At 38.9% G+C, this 21873-nt stretch overlaps 2 protein-coding genes across 4 annotated transcripts; both read left to right on the top strand.

Annotated features, from left to right (window-relative positions):
• Window positions 1–1004: 1004 nt before the first annotated feature.
• On the top strand, window positions 1005–6439 carry pfdn5 (prefoldin 5). Its single transcript, XM_083938529.1, has 6 exons — window positions 1005–1108; window positions 4039–4141; window positions 4283–4314; window positions 4427–4501; window positions 4604–4709; window positions 6186–6439. The coding sequence occupies exons 1-6, from the start codon at window positions 1043–1045 to the stop codon at window positions 6269–6271; spliced, it is 468 nt and encodes a 155-aa protein (XP_083794655.1). The 5' UTR covers window positions 1005–1042; the 3' UTR covers window positions 6272–6439.
• Window positions 6440–8613: 2174 nt separating this feature from the next.
• Window positions 8614–21634, top strand: larp4ab (La ribonucleoprotein 4Ab; the record flags this gene model as incomplete). Of its 3 annotated transcripts, none has more annotated exons than XM_083938733.1 (15): window positions 8614–8930; window positions 10757–10895; window positions 11276–11435; window positions 11796–11932; window positions 14356–14459; window positions 14777–14887; window positions 15315–15368; window positions 16159–16371; window positions 16586–16689; window positions 16884–17117; window positions 17389–17440; window positions 17587–17742; window positions 18250–18383; window positions 18474–18651; window positions 19078–21634. In XM_083938733.1, the coding sequence occupies 15 exons, from the start codon at window positions 8928–8930 to the stop codon at window positions 19447–19449; spliced, it is 2151 nt and encodes a 716-aa protein (XP_083794859.1). In that variant the 3' UTR covers window positions 19450–21634. The 3 variants fall into 3 exon arrangements, with proteins under 3 accessions (XP_083794859.1, XP_083794858.1, XP_083794857.1); XM_083938732.1 differs by having other exon boundaries at window positions 11189–11435; XM_083938731.1 differs by lacking the exon at window positions 8614–8930 and having other exon boundaries at window positions 10751–10895; window positions 11189–11435.
• Between the last annotated feature and the right edge of the window lie 239 nt (window positions 21635–21873).

The raw sequence follows: 21873 nt of genomic DNA, 5'->3' as shown, positions 1-21873 counted from the left end.
CTAGGAACGACAAACGTGCTGTGGGTAATAATAGTTACTTTAATTTGGAACAAAATCAGCATAGATTTTGTTCTACTTCTAGTAGTTTTTCCCTTGTGACATTATATTCTCATTGCATATATTTATATTTTAAATAAATAAATAGTTCAAAGAATTTTCTCACACTTTTTTTTAACCTGTATAAAGTTAGCTGTAGAGCATTTTATCCAGACCTCATGAGATCAGGGCTACCAGTTAAGGATTTACTGATCAGACTTTCAGTTCTGATTCTGACACCCGCGCTTTGGATATCGGCTGATACCTATCTGATACCAGTGTTTAATTAGTAAACTGTTTGCCTTACTGTGTGGAAGGCAACATCACGCTTGACTTAAACATTGCTTTCCTAACTTTGTCAGACAAAATATAGCAAATGTATACACGCAAATTAACTGAGCTACTTATTTTTTAAATAGTTATTTTATAATTAGCTCACCCCCATTTTTAATGATACTCGGTCCAGCAATTTGAGATTGGCATTAATTCATCCCTACTATCAATATTAATATATGGTAATTAAATGTTCAGTATCAGATGAATGTGTATGATGAGATTGAAATGGAAAAAAAACATTTATCACAACGTCCTGTCAAAATTAATGTACAAAACAGTTGTCACTCCCATATAATTCTAAATTAATTGACTTTGTGTACACTTGTAAATGCATGAATTAACACCACTTTGCAAAGTGTCAGAGCTTTTGTACAACGCTGACTGGACATTTTGAGAAATCTTTACTTCCATATAATGTAACATTTAATTATGCATGTGTGTGTATTTGATACGACTCAGATTTAGAGCGAGAACACATTTGTATTGTTTAGAAACGTTCAATTACCAGCAGCGTTGTAATTAAAACATGATGGATGAGTCATTTCCCAGCCTCCACAGAGGGGCGCTGTTTCACACTAATGACCATAGACGTCATAAACACGACGCCCATCTCCATCACCCGGAAACGCATCATCATCAAGGGTCATTTGGCGTCGCGCTTCCAACCATCATGGCGGTGAATCTCAAAGACCTCTCCCTTCCTCAATTAGAGGGACTGAAAACCCAACTAGACAAGGTAATATAAAAAAACATTTGATATCTTTTAGTTACAAACTGTTCTTCGATGAGTGTGAGTGTAAACGGGAGGACGGGGAAGCTAGAGCCCGCACACCTGAAGCTAACGGTACAAACGGTCGTTAAATATCCAGTCACCATGTGAGTTGATGGATTGTGTTATCTGTCCATCGTTTCACACATTTCAAAGCTGTAATGCATGCTTTAAAAGGTTAGGAGTGGGCACATTTTATTTGTTGAAAACCAGTGAGTTTGAGTTACATTTTATTTGGATTCAGACTACTGACAAGTGTGCTAGCTTTGTGTGTTGACCAGGGGCGTGTCCAGGCTTTTTGACTGGGGTGGCCAAAGTGAGGCTCTGACTAAAACTAGGGGTGGCTTGTAGTTTGTGCGTTTACAAGCCTACACACACACACACACCTGGGAATAACATTAAACTATTGATGTTCCAACTGCCCACTGTTGGGTCTACCGACTATTTGTCTTTCAGAGGCTTTAGTGAGCTCAGGCGTAAATCTAGAGTCAGGATGGTTGTTGAATGCCCCAGGTCTTGAGTTTGTGGTTGTAAGGTTTTTTTTTTTTTTTTTAAATGCGCTCACTACAATGAAACGACTACTCAGAAAACTAACATCATCACACATGATTATTACTGGGCTCATTGAATCCACAAGAGGCTCAGCTTTCCAGAAAGACCCAATTTATGACATTGGACGCTGTTTATGGAACCCAGTATACAGAAATACTCAAATTCACCATTTGAGAATGAGACAAAGTAACACATTTGAGCTGCATGAGAAACGACAGGTTTTTTTGCTCCAAACTTTCTGAATTATCATAGTGGGCATGTAGGTACCAAAAGGTGTTAGAGGTCAAGAGGCCCCTTTGAAAATGACCCTGCCTGTTTTTACCTAGCCAACATTTAGCCTAACGTTGGAGTGATATTTAACCCCCTTGCGGACAAGTTAGCGTGAGGTGGTTTCTTATGATACCGATATATTCACACTAGTGGTTGGACACGATTTAAAAAAAAAAAAAAAAATCAATTTAAATGGATTTTGATATGACTTAATATATTATAAAATTAAAACAGTGCTTAGTACGGTATATTCAAGAAAAGTGGAAACCTAACATTGCTAAAATATTTAGAACAATATCCTTGGCATAAAACAAACAGTTTAACAAAGAGTGCTCAGGGTGCTTGGAACAAAAATGATCCATAGACTAATGACAGTCCCTCCTAGGAGCGTTGTCTGTGCTAATGTTAGCTACAACATGTTCAGCATTCGGGTGGAGCGGAGGCTGAAGAGCTCCGGTGTGAGGGGAATTTTTGCACAGCCGCACTCTTGTCCATGTTTCCACTTCATCCTTTCTTAAGCCCAGTTCAGACCAAAGATTCGCAACGCAACTGTTTTCCAACATCGCAGGGGAAAGTTGCAGCAGTGTGAACTGAGCCGTCTCGTTGCAAATCTAATGGCTGATGTCGTCGCCAGCGCTTTAACTCTTCAAATCGTCAGCAGCTGGTTTCATAATGTGACACGCGTCATCTGTTTCAAAGCAGTGAATCAGGGAAATAAACAATATTTTCTCTGTTTCATCTTTGTATAAATGCAGCTGTAGTGAGTATCTCACTACATCTGTCCTCATTTACATTTTATAATGCTACAAATTATATCCATCTACGGAAAAAAAAGCCTGAAAAGTCAGAGGTCAGAACGGAAGTACAGAGGGCCGTTGCTATGAAGTTGATACACCGTCTCGTCGCATTGGTCATAAGGTAGCTTGCAAGTAGTTGTTGCAAGTTTTATCTCGTTGCTTTGCGAATCTGTGGTCTGAACTGAACTTAAGAACTCAAATGTTCGCCTACTGAACCCAGCAACAACTCATCTCGCTTCTCATCGGTTTCATTTCTCTTGTGTTTCGTCCTGTGCCTCAGTATTACGGCCGGGCGAATATGATGAATGAACAATGAACAACATTCCGCACTGAGGGCAAAAATAAATTGAGATTAATTGCGTTCTTTTTTTGTTGCATTCTTTTTTCTGTAATTAATTAACACATTAAAGTCCCAGCCCTAGTTCACACCGAATGACGCAAATACAATCGCTTCAGACGCTTGTATCGCGCCACTTGCTCGCATTTGTCACATTTTTTAACATCGCTTCATTCGCGTCCATCGCAGGTAGAAGCCAAGGTGGCTAGCTAACTGAAGCTAACCCTCGGCTCAGCTTACTCTGCTGTTGTGCTAAATGGAAAGTGATGCTAGTGCTAACAGGGGTCTGAATGCTTCTAAAAGAACAGAAATTAGCTCTCAGAGGAAGTGTGTGGCTCTTAAAAGAGCGTGTGTAGTGTAGTACTGTGTTGTAGTGAGATCAGGCCGTTAGTGATTTAACCTCTGAAGCTGTACAGGTGCTGCCCGGTCTCCTCCTCAGCTTCACTCGGCACTGCCGGCCTTCTTCTGGATTTCCGGCAGAATAGATGCCTAAAGGCACATCGCTGCCATCCACAGTTCCTAGTTATATCCATTACATTATACCCACAGGAACAGAGTGGTTTCCCCCAAGGACAGCAACAATAGTGGCTTTGGTGAGCTCCTGGATGGCGCTTACCGCAATCTCAACGCTGATTGGCTGTCGAGGCTTGATGTTGCCTGAAAAGTCCAATATTTATATTTGTCATTATTTGTAACTTTATTTGCACCTCGTTTTGCCGTGCCAGACACTCCATTAGCGCCGCTTCTGCCTGAATTGCATGTCATCACGCCATTTACATTGATTTTCAATGTAGAGTTGTCGCTCAATTTGCGTCTATCGTGTTTGGAGTAAACGCCCCTTAACACCTTGGGTGGCCAATGAGATTTCAGGGTGGTCCAGGCCCCCCTAGAAACGCCCCTGGTGATGATTCTCGTAACGTCTGTTGTTTTGTGTTTTACAGGAGATTGAGTTCTTAAAGTCTTCAGTAGGTCAGCTCAAAGTTCTCTGTGCAAAATTTGTTCAAGTAAGGGATGGTGTGAACTTCCTGAATGAAAACAACAAAGGTAAGTAAAACGTGTTTTATGACTTTGTCCCCCACCACACTGTTAACGGTCTTACTGTAATGATTGATAAAGACATAATTAGCTTAACACCGGTTCTTCATTTACTGTGATAAATAATGCAACCCTCTTTTTTTCATACAGGAAAAGAACTGCTTGTGCCCCTTACCAGCTCTGTATCCTTTCTTCAGTGGAACAACCAGCATTTCATGTTTTCCTGTTTATGTGTGATGTACTTTTTGTGTGTCTCTTGAGACATGCATACTTGTCCTTAACATTTCTTCACAGATGTACGTCCCTGGAACATTATGCGACGTAGAGAAAGTATTGGTGGATGTGGGGACAGGATACTTTGTTGAAAAGGCAAATATATTTGCTTCTGAAAGCCCATAAATAATTTAATCTTTTTACTAAATAATGCATTCGATGACTTGTGTAATTTTTATTTTTACTCCATATCTGTAGACAGTGGAGGACGCAAAGACATTCTTCAAACGTAAAATAGACTTCCTCCTGAAGCAGGTAGAGAAAATTCAACCAGCTCTTCAGGAAAAACATGCCATGAAACAAGGTAAGCCCATCTATATTTTTGTATAAATATCTCTTTTTCCTTAGTGTAATGCATGTCATCAGTTTTTATTTCTAAGTCATATTTTAATGCTACATATTTTCTTATTGTTGTACTAATTTAACAGATTTGACATGGCAAGTCCAAAGCATATGTTAGCATTATTAAATACTAGGTTTTTTTTGCATAGAGGTTCTCTAAAATGTAGAAAGAGTATTTGGTTTACATTTGTAGAGTTCTGCAGGAAGGATGTATTTTTGTAGGTTCTCTCAACAAAAATACAATGGGTTTTTTGAATGGATTTTAATCTCGTATGAGATATGTGTGTTGGCCACAGACCTTATTTAAGGCATCTAATCAAAACCCCATTAAAAAACCTGTTGACTTTTAAGAGGAGGGAACGAGGAGTGCAACAATGCAAACTCACTTGTGGGTTTTACACTTCTCCTCCCTGCTGTATTCTGTTGACATTACACAATAGGGCAGGGCAAAAGGGTCAATCTTCATTCTGGCTAAAGGCCATTTCACATCTTAATAGCAATATAGTATCTGTTCTGGTAATTCAATAAATAAATAGTCCTATATGAAATAATCACAACCTATTTTCTATACTCCAGAGTGAATTAAATACTAAACTAATTAAAAGTAGTAAGAGTATTTTCTGATTTAATTATGAACTTTATTCTAAAATGAAAGTTTCAAGTGAAATTATAGAGAAAATAAGTGTTTACATGCATGCACACAATGCAATCAGGTTAAGACAATAGTTTGATTTAACTATACTGGGATATTCCCATAAGCAGGATTCTTGGGTGTAGACATGCATGAGTTGAACAATAAAGCTGAATGAACGCACACAGGTAATGGAACTTAAAGGAGTGACAGGAAGGTTTCCAGTTGGAGTCCAGTTTGTTAATCGTATTGAACAAACTGAGTGGTAGTGTAAAGTATGATGTTAAAAAATAAATTTATATTTCACATAAGATTTTCTGAGAGATTCAAGAACTTGATTTGAAATTGCAAAAAAACAAAAATGCAATTATGTCCTCATCAAATAGTAGCATAGTATTTCCACACTTTTTTTTTTTTTTACAAAGAATAATTAAGGCCCATTTTACAAGAATTAGATTAAATGAGGCATATATTACAAGAATAAAATTAAAGTGAGTAAGGTATAAATAATAATAATAATAACAAGTACAACACATAAGCAGTGATCGGTATAGTAACAGTGAAAATACAGTCGAGTGTGCAAAACATCAGCAGCAGCCAAAGTCCAGTGAAGGTGCAGCGGTCGCATATGAGTTATGTGAAATTTGAGTTCATATGTGCTTATTATTATTATTGTTGTTGTTATTTTAGTTAATGTAAGATCAAGTTTTGTGTAAAATATTCTATATTTTATTATGACAGTGAACTAATAAGCTCACATACACATTACGCACCTATTTACTTAACACATTGTGGTTTGTCTTACAGCTGTGATTGAAGTAATGAACATGAAGATCAAGCAACTACAACAGAGCCAGCAGGTGTCACAGAAGGCTGTGACCAAGGCTCAGTGAGAACATGTGTTTGAACTCTTCATCATTTGGACTGATTTCTAAGTTTGTGTGCAAATTACACACCTGCTGTTGTAGGACAAAACATGTCCTCCACTAATCTAATGAAATCATGTTAAATACTGAAGAATAAGGATTGTTTTTGGTTCTATCTGAATAAAGTGCATAAAAAAACAAATGTCTACTTGGTCAGTTTTAATGAAATTAGATGGGTGTCCGATTAGTTTGTATCATTAGAGGTCGCTGTGCATTCAAGGAACGTTTTTTTGTTTGTTTTTTAATTGTTGTGTATTCATCAGTATGGTCCATTACCAAGACCTCTTTTTTTATTATTTTTTTATTAGTTTTATAAGAATTTTTACTAATGTAAGTAAACTGCATCTTATCAAAGACCCTGCAGACTCGAGTGTTTTCCCTCATTCTGGTTAATTTGACTCCTCAGGTCGAGGTCAGTGTTAGTCAGTGAGGTTAGTCTTTAACATGCACACACTTCTGAGAATAGGTATAATCACCTGTGTGCATTAATCATAGATGCAAAAGGCCTTTAAGACACAACTGATGGCATTGTAACTGCAGTACTATAACATTTGTTTAGTGTGTGGAAGATCTGGTGCAAATCTGTTCTGGCACTTACACCCTGCATTAAAGCACAAGTCTTATGTAATGCTTAAGTCACTTCCATGAGTATATCAGAATCTGAAATACTTTAATAATCCCAGGGGAAAAACTTTTTTGTTAGAAAACTCCAGATGTACAAACATAGATACAGACTAAAGATATATTAGAAAAAAAAATCTAATTTAAAAATGAATTTGTACCTGTATTATGAAGTCCTGCGGATCCCTGATCAACTTTTCAATACTATAGTTTGTGTACAATTTTGACAATAATGCAATAACTGTCAAATCAAATATTAATATTTAACATTAGCAATGGAGTGAGGACCTCGGTAGAAAAAAACAATGTTGAAATGAGAGTCATTTACAGTATGTATGGGATCAAATCTCACATGCTGATTAGTAAAACTTCAAACTTTAAATAGAAAGTTAACAAGTTTAAAACATAGACTATAAAGACGGCTCTTAATTGTGGACTCAAGTATTTATTTTTTCTCCAAAACTTTCTAACAATTCAATACATTACAACTTCTAGTAGGAATATTAAATTTGCAGTTCTCAAGAACAGGACCAACAGGCTCAGGCCATCATCCTCTAACTCCTCACTCGGGGTGGAGGAAATAAAGAGGACAGCATATATATATATATATATATGTATATACAGTATATGTATATATATATATATATATATATATATATATATATATATATATATATATATACATACATATATATATGTATATACAGTATATGTATATATATATATATATATATATATATGTATATACATATATATATGTATGTATATATATATATATGTATATATATACACACACACACCTGGACACTTCTTTTTTGTGCAATATCTTTATCCACCACTTAAGTGCAATAATTTAATCTTGCTGCTCATTTCCGTCATATATAGTCAAACATATTTATCTTATACATTTCCGCTACATTTAACTTTTCTGATTTAACTTTCTGTGAATTTTATTTTACCTGTATTCTTACATCTACTTAATTTATATTTGACTAAAAATGTATTGGTTTTTTAAATACTTTCTGTATTTAATTTATTTATTTGAGTTTATTGGTTATCCTATACTGTATTTGTTATATCTCCCTTGTGTTTTTTGTAGGATGCTGGAAACTGAATTTCCTTGCGGGAGTTCATCCCAAAGGGATCAATAAAGAGAAGTCTAAGAACATAAACATAAGCAAAGCAGCAAGACTCTATTGACAATACATGTAGAAATAAAAATAAATAAAGTACATAGTAGATACATAATATAGTGGGAAAAAACTTCAGGCAAGGCATTATCCCCTTCCAGCAGTCAATATAATAATCCTCAGGTTTCTATACACAAATCAATGTATCACACATTTTGTATTTTGAGACCCTATCAATGAATCACAGATATTCTTATAACAGAAGAAACTCTTATTCAAAACACCAAACACTGACATCGTATGGTAACGTTTTTTGAATAGCAAGCTGCTGTAATTTTTTCAATAACTCTATTTATAATGTAGAAACCAAGACAGGGGGAAAGTTAGACATAAACTAACATGAATGGTTGAAAGGAAACTGCAGCAACCAAATACAAACATGACATAATGAGGGAGTCATTCTCTGCCCTGGTTACTCCGGTCTCGTCCTCTCCACCCAGCTCCGGAGCAGCGTGCAACCGGCGGGGGCGGAGTACAGCCTGTCGGGGCGGAAGGTGGCAGAGAGAGGACGCAGCAGCTGTCACACGCTGGATGACCTTACGGGATGACGAATAGAGCTTAAAGACACATTTCATCCAATGGGAAAGGCAGCGAAACAGTCCTTAGTGTTGTAAATTAAAGCTTTTTAAAGTTGTGGCCGTTGGAATAACGTTACCGGGGAGACGGTTGTTAACGGCGACTGGACACTCTAAAGTGCGCACGGTCAGTCATTTTTCAAGAGTAAAGCCATCGTAAAGGATAAAACCAACGGGGACGTTAAATCTACCGGGGCTGAGAAGGTGATATCTTAAGAAGGAGAGGACCGTAGCAGCATGGTGAGTCTTTCGGGCCTGGATAGAGGACACGCTATAGCTAACACGCAACAACCTGTTTGCGTCCTTCCTCCCGTGTGACTCGACCGCGTCAGTCCGCTGTAGTAACTTTACACTTAAAGGTGTTAGATTAATCCTCCTGCGCTTAAAAACGGCATGTGTTATGTGCATGAACAGTTAATAATGTGTTACTGTCAACCTGTCATTAAACGAGCGTAGGTTAGAAGTGTAAAGCTGGCCCTAACCTGTCTGCCAACTAGTAAACTAGGCTAAGCTAGTTAGCTAAAGGCAGGTACTTTGGGGGTCGTTAGTCCCAGTGAAAGACTTAAAACAGCAAAACAAGCTTAACCATACCCGACAAAAACACGCTTTAGAATATGAAGAATTGGGCGAAATTGACATTTAGCGTGGTAACAAGTTACTCTAAACGTATCCTACAGTTTTAATTGATTTACGTTTCATTTGTAGCGACGACTACTCCACGTGATTTGTGTTAGATGTTATGCTAGCTGTTACACAACTGTCGTTGACGTTAAATGGTTATCAGTAGTTCCGCGTTAAAGGTCATGGCAATGCAATAGGCATCTACTTTAAAAGATGAATAACGCGGGGATGATTTATAATTGATTACGCCTTGTGTCCTTAATCAGATTTATTCAGTAGGACTTGAAAGAGACACGAGTTGTAGTATCGTCGCATATGGTTGTGTGGGCTCGTCGGGCACCATGTGCTCTTTCTTCCCGACCACCAGAGCGGATCTACCCAGCCAGTTAATTTTAAACCAATTTTGGATAGCAGACCGGTCGGACTTAAATATTGTCAGACTCATGTTTTGGTTTGGCAGCATCAATGACTGAAATACAATCGATGTTTTTGCAACGATAACAGTAGCATGTATGAAAATGCCTTCTTAAGTCAGGCTGCAGCTCAGGGGCGGACCTGCGCCATGTACGGTCACACATGGCCGTTTGAGAGGCGGGTGAGAGGGATACGGAAGCCAATGAAAACTCAGTTACATGCATGGGGCGAAGAGCTGAAGCTGAGACGGAAAACTGGTTTACTGGAACTCTGTTTAACTATTCATTAATTTAAATAATTCTCCCCTGGGATTATTAAAGTATTTCTGATTTGATGGTTAGAGGTGGAGGGAGTCTGTTCTGGATTTTTGGGGGCTGAATGCGTTTATTTTGAGGTATGGTGTTGAGTTGTTATACTTAGTAATTGAATATAATTCCTGAGTCCCCTTCACGTCTTTTAAAATATAATCTATAAAAAAGTGGTGGATGTTTCTGTGCAAAAGTTGCTTTCTATCTATTTTTTGAGTGACTGATGTTATACAAATTATCTTGCTTGAAGGGTGGAATTTAACATTACCTGCAGTCATGGGAAATATGTCCATTAGCAGTGATTCGCAAGATGTGTGTGACTTTTGTCATTTGTTCTCCATATCTAGGAAGGTGATTTTTTTCAGAGATTGTCAGTTTGACGATCATTAGTTTATAGAAGACACAATGTCACACTACACATCTCCTTTCACATGATGAGCCATATTTAAAAATCCACAATTCCACCAGTCTAACCTCCACGTCCTGGCATGGAAACTAAAAACCATATTGAATAGCATTTTTGCACACACATCTGAAATCAGTTTCAGGGTAGGGAAGTGTCTGACTTAACATGTTACAATCCATCATGTAAAATCTAACTTAAAAAACATTATATAAGAAGATCAAAACTCTTACTGCACTATTCTGTCTTCTAACATCCTGTGTATGGTGTGTAATCAAAGCTATTTTCTGCAACTCTCATTCAATTTTAAAATCATGCAGGTTACCACAAAGGGAGCAGGTCTGAACCCCAATGCTAAAGTGTGGCAGGAGATCCCTGCCCACCAGAATGACATCCCAGAGGGGACAGAGGATTCTCCGTGGCTGCTCACCCACCCTCCTCCCACCGAGATGAATGACGGTATGATTTTATTCAGTTCTGCGTGCCGAGCACTTAAGTTGATCAACATCTTATCCTAACGTAAATTTGTCCCCCCACCCCAGTGACGTAGCACTAATATCGGGATAGTCTATGTATAGTACACATGTATAGTATTTGATAAGTACAGATAGGCATGGCTTTTGAGAAAACGGTTGTTACTCTTGTCTTCATCGTTATTCAAAAGACCAAGCATGGCAATGTTTATTTAGAGCATTAGATGCTGTTATCTAAACATGACAGTTATTTCGCAAACATTGCCTCCACTGTCCTAGGTTACACAGACGCTCCCTCGCCAGGGGGAAAAGGGTATGACATGGAATATCCCGACAGCACTGCTCACTATGCCTCTGTACCCACAGAGGGCATTGTGAATGGCACTGACCACCCTGACTTGGGGTTTTTGGTCTTCGACCCACAATGCGAATCAGCCATAGATGGTGATGCTTCTAAAGAACAACCAATGTCTGAGGAGAACCTAAGAGAGTCTTTGAAGAAACAGCTTGAGTTCTGCTTTTCTAGGTGAGTAGTGAAGCAATGTTCAGAGTCCTCTTCTTATACCACAAATTGCAACTGTTTGCATGTTTTTTTACACTGCTATCTGGCCTTAAATGCTTTATTGGTGCTGTGGGGCATATGTATGCCATACATGCATGTGAATGTATACATAGAGCTACAAGAATAACCAGTAATGAATATTTGAATTACCTTGGAATGTGCTGGATAATCTTCAAAGAACAGCTATTTCCTCAGTGGAGTATAACCGATACCTAAAGTTCTCTCATTTAGGGGTAGGCCTATAAATCACTGACCTATCAGCCGTTGGTTGAATTTAAATTTCAAATGATTGTTTTAGTCCAAAGTTGTTTTGGCTGTTTGCAGAGAGAACCTGTCTAAGGACCTGTACCTGATATCCCAGATGGACAGCGATCAGTTTGTTCCCATCTGGACCATTGCTTGCATAGAGGACATCAAAGCCCTTACCACTGACATGGACCTCATTCTGGATGTACTGCGAGGTACCAGTTCTGCTGTTCTGCCTGTATTTCTGAGAAATGCTTGCAGATTAACTGCCACTTTAGTTTATAGACAGAATCCATATAAAAATTGAAACCCTTCGAAACTTAAATCTTTTTATAACATCGGTGGAATGGGTTGAACAATGCATGTCTTAAGTAAAGGGTTTCCTGCAGTTGTTTATTGTGGTGGTTCCCTGTCTCAGTTGAATAAGTGACGACCTTAACTACAAGTAAAAAACAAAACACTGAACGATATTTCAAACTACATAATACATGATATGCGAGAATATTGTTTAGAGTGGTCACAACAGAGGCGGTGGTGTAAGGTTCCAGAGTCACCAGTAACAATTAAATGCAGTACGTCACTGCTAAGATCCCGACAACATGATGTTGACTTGACACCTTAGTGGTTCTGCCAATGGGGGGTGCTTTTTTGGCTATTGTGTCTGAGGTTTCTGTATAATGTGAGGAGCACGCTCTTGCTTTGTCCAGTGTAAGCCCCTGAAGAGTTTTTGCAGCTTCGCCAATTTTTTTCTTTTTTTCTTATCATTGTTTGTTGTCTGAACAGGGTTTGATTGTGTTAAGAATGCTGAGAAAGCTTGCCAGACTTTGCACTCGGTGTCTTTAAACGTACTGACATAAATCAAATAAATACATACAATGCTGCAGACAGGGATTGCGCGCATTTCTGTTCAGTGAGACGCACGTGCTGCTCTCGCACTGCTCGCCCCTCGAGCTGAGACGACGATACTCAACTGTCATCGTACTGTATTACTCTCTGTTGTCACTGTGCTGTGGGGCTCGGCCAGAGATGATGTTGTGCTGGCTGAAGCCAAAAGAGGGGCAGTCTGAGTGCGCCCAGCACAGAGCCCAGCCCCAGTACGACCCACAGAGCCTGAGGTAACGTTAGGCATTTAACGTTAAATACAGAATCACCACCGCCATTCTCAGCAACTATAACGATGCACGCGAGTCTCAGGGCAGAAAGCTTTTAGTGGCAAACGATGCCAGTTTTAAGCTAGAAAGCCAGGAAACTGTGGGAATTGTGATTTTAAATAACTACTGACACCAATTTTTACTTTAACCTCCCACACATTCAGACATGTTAACGTACCCTCTGATATTATTATGTTTAGATATTCCATCACTTTCATCTTATTGTCTTGACTCTAGTAGTAACTGGAAAGCAGATTAGCATTGTCTGCTACCAAGCTAACGTAAGCAGTTGTACACGATTATACTGTTGAAACAAGGTAATAACACACTAAACTGTATACTCACCACACCGAGATTGTTCGGCTTTTCTGGTTATGGTGGTAAAAGCAAATTATCCACAAGTTATCCACTATCAACACAACAGGTAGACTGTCAGAGTTTACGTAAGCAGGGCTATGAACAATTGCTTTTAATGGCAGTCAGTTTATTATCATCATTTATCATCACACCTGATACTTAAACTTGCTGGTACAATGTCCTCATGACGAATTAAACCAAAAAATGTACTCACTAAATGGTGGAGTAGTGGCAGAAGGTCACGTAGACCGCAGTTCTGTGACTGAGGGTGTTGGTTGTCATCTTGAGTAGAATAAAATAGCTTTTATTGTCATTGTATTGCATACAACAAAATTGTGCAACTCCTTTTGGTGCATTAAACAAACAATAAGAACAATTAAAAACAATATAAAAGAGGATCAAGCTAAACAAATCTAGTATGGAAATAAATATATTATTTTATCAACATAATGTATTGTGTTTTTATTATATTATCAGTAAGTAACAACTCAAAATGTAAAAAAGATTTTTGGGAAAAATTCGGGATGGTTCAAAATGTTTTTCGGGACGGTGGTGAAAAAAGTTAGTTTTAACCCCTGGCTGCAGATGTACAGAGAGAGAGATGCAAACAAAACTATAAAGACTGATCTTGTGTGTAAAGTTATATTTAACATTCATGAAAAACTAAACATAAAGGCATTCACAAGGACAGCTAACGTTTCGCATTGGTCACTATGGCAACCGTCCTCCTTAAACCGGAACGGCGGCGCTCTGCGAAGTAGCGTTTACAACAGGCTGCTTTCGGCTCCAACGCTGAATCAATGTTGTGCTGTTGTGGTATAACAGTTCTAGTTTGTGGTGGACACATTGCTCCTTTTTGGCTGATTTTTTAAGTGTGAAATGATCCCAAATTTTCTCTGGATTTTCCGGATGTAGTGGTGTGCATCCGCAAAAACTGTCCGTGTGGAACAATGATCCCTGCGCTGAATAGGCCGCATAACGCGCAAGATGGGAATTAAACGAATCATCGAGGCAGAGATTTTGCCTCAATGAATTGTTGTGATCGAGTAACTCAAGTTACCCGAGTTATTGTTTCAGCCCTACTTCTAGATGGTGAAAACATGTATAATGTAGGTTGTGTCTTTGTTCAGCCTCTCCTATGGTGCAAGTTGATGAAACTGGAGAGAAGGTCCGCCCAAACCACAGTCGCTGCATCATTATTCTGAGAGAGGTGCCAGAGACAACACCAGTTGAGGTAAAGAGAGTTCAATACTGAATACTAAGCACAGTGAGTCCTCCACAACACCCACCTAGTCCTACTAAAAAGGTGTTCCCACATGCTTGTGCTTGCTCACAAGATGATCAGACAAAGCTGCTGACAAGAAGTCCTTTCTAGACAGTGATGTGACTCCACTGCATTCTGATGTTATGTAACTTAATTTGTCATAGTGGGTATATAATGGCTCACTGTCAACTTATTATCACAGAGCCTGCAAGGTGACCTGATGGGAGCTGTTGTGTGACTTCAGTGATGGAGGGAGTAATGTATATGTACCTTGTGTTCTTTAACAGGAAGTGGAGGCTCTTTTTAAGAGTGAAAGCTGTCCAAAAGTTTTAAGTGCTGAGTTCGCACACAACAGCAACTGGTACATAACATTTCAGTCAGATATGGATGCACAACAGGTATGTATCCACATTAATAACATATAGCTATTTTTTGACCAACTTGCTTTATAATCCTGTTGAATGCTTTTTTATTTATTTTTTTATACTGTGTATATACTTTTCTACCAACATCTACCATGTAACTAGCTGTTGTGACTGTCATTTGCTCTGGTTCCATTATTCTTTGAAAGCCAAAATGACTTCCTTGACCTTGGTGCGGGTGCAAGCCTGTTCACTTTGTTAAATTTAGTATTTTAAAGGGATATGCTTTCAAGAAATTGTAGAACATATTATAGCAACTTCATCATCTTATGTGCAAGTAACACTTTTACAGTTATAAGCACTGGACATCTCACTAGCAGCCTGGGAGTGATTTAAAGGGATCAACACAGAATTTTTACAGTATTGTGAATATTTAGTTCTTTCCTTTTTTGTGTGTCTCCAGGCTTACAGATACCTGAGAGAGGAAGTGAAAACGTTCCAGGGAAGACCGATCATGGTAAGTGCTGTCACTGAAATGGATAACTAGTAATTAACTTGATTTAGTGCGCTTTTATTTCAGGCCGGATCACTGCTTATTTTTAGATTCTATTTTAGAGTAGTTTGGAACCCAACAAGCCTGTGTTATACAAGACTAGTTGTGTGCTGTCAGCTGTCACGTCACTCCTCTCTGGCAAAACCGTAACCTCAGGAGTGACCTTGGGATTTGTGTGCACAGAGACTTGATAAGCAAGAAGCTGTTTTTACAGAACTGTTGCGCACTTATATCTCCAGACAGTTTGATAGCTCTCCTTATCACATCGTGCCATTTGCCTTTGCATTTCAGGTATCTAATACATCTCTCTTTCAGCTGGACTTTGATTTGACCTTGTGTGCCCCTGATAAAACAAATGAAACTGTTATGTAATAACGGGACTGTCTAAACCCCAGTGATGATCAGTATCGCGCTTGGAAGGACCCATATGCACTGTGGCTGGCTGGGAGGAACTTTTCATCTGTTGCTCCTTATCAATCTAAATGATAAATCTCTGCTTCTACTCTATATCTCTACTCTTCCTCATCCTCTTTTACTCTCCTTCTCACACCCTCTCTCTCCCCCTTCTTTCCCCTAATCAGTGCAGTGTTGTATGGCCTAATGACCGTGAGATTATGAGATCTGAGGGGACTTTAGGATGTTAGACAGATTTACAACACAACTCATCATAGGCACAGTGGAGGTGACTCATCATCATTGCTCACTCTTAGCAAACATACCTAATTATTTTCTGTCTTTCTCTTTCCCTCCCCAGGCCCGCATTAAGGCCATTAACACATGCTTTGGTAAGAACGCCTTTCGCAGTGTGGACTCAAGTGTGTACAGTCAGCCTTCCCAACCACAGGCTCAGTATGGCTCCCCAGTCTACATGCAGCAGGCATATAGCCCTCAGCAGCAGTACCCTGTATACCCTGTGGTGTCTCCCTCTTGGAACCCTTCGGTCATGCCTTACTTTGAAACCCCACTGGTGAGAACTTAAACATATTGTTCAGAATGGCCCTGAAAGTTATTTTTGTCCAGAACACATATATTTTTTTCACAGTGCTCAAATCGGTGTCTATTGCAATTAATTTAATATTCTCAGCTTACATCCATATATAGATGTATTGTTCAGAGAATCTGAAACATTTTTATAGAGCGTATAATCTAATTTGATTTCCCACTGCTGTTGTGGTATCCAGGCACCTTTCCCACACAGTGGATTCATAAATGGTTACAGCAGTTCTGAGAACTACAAAGCAAACTCGACCTCCATCAACACCCATAGACCCATGAGCGTGAACCGGTAGGTGCAAGTCAAAATTACATAACTCTCATTCATGGTGATGCCATGCAGTCTTGAGTAGCTCTTTTTCATGAAATGTATATCACATTTGAAGCACATATAAAGGATTTTAATTTGCCTAAAGTATCAAAATGGGCTTTTCATGATAGAGCTGGCATTCAGTAGTAAGAAATGTGTTCTTTGTGTTTGTCCAGAGACCATGTTAAGGGTCACCCTAGGCCTGGAAATGTGTCCCCTTCATCTTCTTTAGCTCCAGGGACCCTAATGGATGCCCTGTCTGGTCCCTTAAGTCCCCAGCCCCTCCTGACATTAGGAACACCATCTGGCACCACTTCAGCCACAGCCTCTCTACCGTCCTTCAGCCTTAAAGACACTTCTCCAAAGGCCACTACACCTAGTGGACATCTAAGCGGGGCTGCGCGGGGCAGGTGAGCGAAGAATATCCTTCTTATTAACAAGGACATGAAGATTTACAACAAAATATGACAGGCTGATGTGTATTGGGGCATGTTATGTGTTAAGAAATCAAACTTGTTAATGGCTAAAGAATAAAATGTAGTATTATTATTATTATTATTATTATTATTATTATTATTATTATTCACAAACCGTTCCGTGGAAATTCGACCCATTGCATTCTTTGTGGTGGTGTTTTTATATGTAAAACCATCTAATGTTAAGGATCTGTCTTTGTTGTAGGAGAGGTAGCCACAGAGGCATGAGGAGGAAAAGAGAAGATGAAAATGCCACGGTCAGTACATTTATTTAATTAGTTTTAAAATAAAGTGTAATTTTTGTGTACACCAAGGAGGTCATTACAGTATCTCCAAAAATGACTGTGGCATGTTTTACACAGTGTTATCTTACCTTTGACTTAAACTGTATTGGAAATTACAGAGGCCTGTCCCTGACAAAGTACCACCTTCACCAAAGTTTGACCTGGCAGCTTCCAATTTCCCTCCTTTGCCGGGATCCGTGGTCAGTATGCGGGGAGAAAAGATGCCAGAGATGCGACTTTCTGATGTTGTGCGTGGCCTAAAGGTGACCAACAAGGTAAAAGTCTTTTTTGATACCTTTTACTCTGGGTGTTTGTGTAAGCAGCATTTAAGTTACAGTTGTTACAGGAAAAATCTGTCAACAAAGATTAGACACCAACAAGTTTTTTCTGTGGTTTTATTCTCAAAGCATTTTCTGCAGAAAAGGGCTGGGCTCTAACTTTCACAAACACAGGCTGCTAGAGAGACAGACCCAGAGCAGTTCAGGGCAGTTCTCATTTTATACAAAACATGAATACATAATCAGCTTTTAGATGGGTGACGTACAAGGTAAAGCACTATCATTAGTCACATTCATATCATGATTTCTCAGTAGCATACGAACAGGCAATAACCTTCGTCATACTTATCGTATCGTATCGAAAAAAGTAGGTATCTCACAAGGTACACAGAGCTGAACATTGTATGCTCCAATAAAGAACTTCTGCGTCACGAGGATGTAAATTGTAATTTCCATCACACAGTTGTATACATGCACATTATTTTAAATTCTCAATTATTTCAGCCTGCGAGCCAAGAGGTGAACGAGACCAGACACACAAAAAACTCTGAAGATGCTATAAGCAAACCAGATTCTGCCATTCTGGTTGCTAAACATGATCCTGTGACACCGCTCACAGTAGCACCACCAGTCTTAAGGTAAAGTTTACTTCACGTTGATCAAATATTTGTAAATACAAAGGGCATATATAGAAAATTATGTATCTGTTACTTTTAATGTCGATTTAGTGTTTCACCTCCGGTAAAGGAAGAGGATCAAGCCGAACCTCTTATGCCAAAGGAAGAAATCTCTTCGTCCTCGCAAGCTCCGTCCCCAACACCCTCTGAACCGCCTCCTGCCACCTGCAGCCAGTCTGTTTCTACAGAAGCACCTTCCCCAACTCCCCCAACTCCAACATCGGAGCTGGTAAGGCCAGCCGTTTCAACATTAGCTTTTAGCTTCCTGTTGACTCATAGGTCATGCCAAGGCCCTTAGGCTTTGCCTTGTCTATTGTGGCAAATGATATGAAATACCAAAGGTATTCGTATGAAACTGCCTTGCTCCTTTTTGTGGAGGATGGCACCTGTAGCTGGGATTCACAGCACTTTCAATGGATTCAGTTATGTTTTAGAGTAGGGACAAAAAAGTCAAATGTATGAAAACATCTTAAGCAACATCACACTACCAACATAATGCCCTTGGCTGGTCATAATCGTCACTGTTGAATTTTATTATTTTGGCTCATATAGTCTCCAAGTTTTTGTAGCGTTATTGCACATGTTGTGCATTTGTTTTCTTGATCATTTATTTTCCATCTTGATTTTAGAGTTTCACCTATTATTCTCTTACCAGGGGGAAAGAAAGCTCAGCTATGCAGAGGTGTGTCAGAGGCTGGCCAAGGACCCGCCACCAGCACAGGCACCCTCTCCCTCCCCTCCTGCCTCTTCAACCAGCCAACCGCTGCAAGAGCTCAAGGTCAACAGGGTTGAGGAGCCTCGGCTCAACTCCAGGCGCACTGCAGACAAACGAGAGAAACCTGGGGACAGCCGTCCTCCTCGTCAACCATTACGTTCCTTCAGAGGGGCAAATGGCCAAATCAGATCCGGAGGGCTGAAGTTCCGGGAGCATAAGAGAGGCCTGAACACCGATAAACCATTTTCCCCACACCGTGGAGCCAGACGCAGTGGCAAAGAGCAGAACATTCCCCCAAGGTCGCCAAAATAACTCAAGAAAAGGAACCTTTAAAACATGAACTACAACAGAAAGAAAAACAATATATATGTAAATATTTAATATATGTAAATAGACAGATGAATATATTTCATTTGATCAACTTTTTCAAAGAATATTAATATTGTTGCAGACCTGAAATTATTTAGAAAGACCGTAAGTAGAAATCCCTTATTAGGAAAATGCATATGGTCTGACAGAATTGATAAAACATTATTTGTTTTAAGTAACATCACCATGACGTTCTCAAAAGATGCTTTTATAAACGAGCAAAATCTGTAGTGTGTTTAAGAGAAGTAGAAAGAGGGATCTTTTACTTTTGAATATAAGGTAATGTAGCATTTATCAAGCGCTGTCAACATCCAAAATGACAAATCAGGCATGATAGATTTGTGGTTATTGTTGGCATTCATCTTTTGCTTTTTGTCAAATTGGTTTGGCATTGAAATCAAGGAAATAGGATTATGAAACTGAATCTGTGGCAGAAGAACAGGAACAGTGGGGGTTGTGATGAACAGAAGGTTTGAACTTGGATGATAAAGCAAGTTTGAAGAAATTGCATCATGTAGAAATAAACTACAAATGATGGTGATGAATACGAAGTTACATGGATTCAGAATATTGAGTTGTGTTTGTGGATGAGATATTTGATCAATAATACTAATATTTGAAATAAGCTCTGCATTCTTAATGGAGTAGAAATGCTTTTTTGTTGGGGGGGGGGTTGGTTCAGGTTTTACGCAATGATTTAACTCCTTTGCAAATCCATATATCTTGTTGAGGGTTATTAGCCCTCAGTCGGAGCATAATGACTGTCTCCATGTTCTCTAAGACATCAGTAATGCTGGTGTGTGTCTCAATGCATGACTACTGGGTTTGGGCTTAACTTTGGTTTCAAGCCCAGCTTCTGATGTGGATATTTCTGTATTTTCAGTTTCAGAAAAGTTTATAGACTAGGGGGATGTATCTTAAAAAAAAAGCTGGCCTTGATTGGTGACTAGCATCTGCATGTGAATTGCTAAAAAATAATGGATGATCTGAGGGACCTTAGGAGGAGAAATTGGATTTTCTTCCACAATATAAATGTGTGTCCTTTATGAATATAGCTATTTGATGTATTATCTGTTTTGACTGGATAGATAAGGCATTAGAAGAATGTAGTCCTTTTGGCATGAAACCAGTTTGAGCTTGATTTAGGAAATGTCTTTATATAGTAGCTTTCTTTGAGCGTGAGTATATACTGATTTATTTGTATCTGGGTTGTTAATGTACTTGTTTTTCCTGCTGTAGACTACTTTCATTTTCTATCAAATTCTTTTTCTTCTCATGGTATTCAGTGTTGTGTTATATTAGTCAAATGGTGTGTGGACTGATCTAAGAAAAGCCACTGGTGACTCAACAATTAGCAGAACATGCCTGTACCTGTAGTTTTGTGAAAGGCACTATGATCTTGAGGTTTTTAATCATTACAGAAGTAAGAAATAGAACATTTGAAATGCTCAACTTAACATGTTTCATTTTTGTGTTTTCATTTCATCTGAATTGTCTAATGTTGCAAATGGAAATCAACAAAAGATGAGTAAAGAAAATGTTGTCTTTATAAAGATTTTGAGGAGAAGGGAGATCAACATTTAGCCTTAGATAGTTTGCCTTAGTGTTTTGAGTCCTTTGCTTGTTGGGACTTGACTGCAGTGTACAGTATTTTATGTCGTTAAATGTAGTTCAGTTGTCTCCTTTGTGTGTATATTTCTGTGATAACTTGTGTGAGAGAAAATAAGATTGCTTCTGCTTCAGACTACATTAATCTATTATCTCAAACCAAACCCCCTGTGCCTTAACAGTGTTTCAATACAAAGAGTGCAAGAATTGTGAGCACATCAATTTGTCACACTGAACATGGCTGCTTAGTCGGTTGTTAAAATCCAACATTAGCAGACGCTCGGAGACACTAGATCCGGCTCAATGTTAATCTTGGTTTGTTGTCGGTGCAGCTGCAGGGCTGGGGCTGGTTGGAGTGGAGCTAAGTGTCTGTATGTGTGTTTGTACATTGCTTGTCTATGATCCAGTTTATTTTGCTAGCTTGTCAATGTAATTTCAGTCTTCTATCAGAATCCTGCTTATAACTCTCAATCAAACATAAGATTGCAATTAGCAAAGTACACACTGGTTTATGAAGTGATTGTTATGGATGAGGTATGAAAATAAAAATGTATTTTTTAGCAGCTGTGTCTGTCTGTATACATCATAGTAATGCTTCTGAAGGGGAATTGCATCTTCACATATGACAATAAGTTGGGATCAGACAACTCCATGTTTAACTTTAATTATTTTATGCTAAACTGACAGGACACAGGGACAGTGACAGACATCTCATCACTCACTCACTCATCTTCCCAGGGGGCATCCTTACTAGATGCC

This window comes from Echiichthys vipera, assembly GCF_963691815.1.
Source record: "Echiichthys vipera genome assembly, chromosome: X".
Classification (NCBI taxonomy): Eukaryota; Metazoa; Chordata; class Actinopteri; order Perciformes; family Trachinidae; genus Echiichthys; species Echiichthys vipera.
This window is presented reverse-complemented; position numbering and strand designations above follow the sequence as displayed.

Excerpts from the sequence above, each read along its gene's own strand:
- pfdn5 (XM_083938529.1), top strand. The coding sequence starts at position 1,043 with ATGGCGGTGAATCTCAAAGACCTCTCCCTTCCTCAATTAGAGGGACTG. Across the intron at positions 4,142-4,282 it reads CCTGAATGAAAACAACAAAG|GAAAAGAACTGCTTGTGCCC; the intron begins GTAAGTAAAACG and ends TTTTTCATACAG. Across the intron at positions 4,502-4,603 it reads CAGGATACTTTGTTGAAAAG|ACAGTGGAGGACGCAAAGAC; the intron begins GCAAATATATTT and ends CCATATCTGTAG.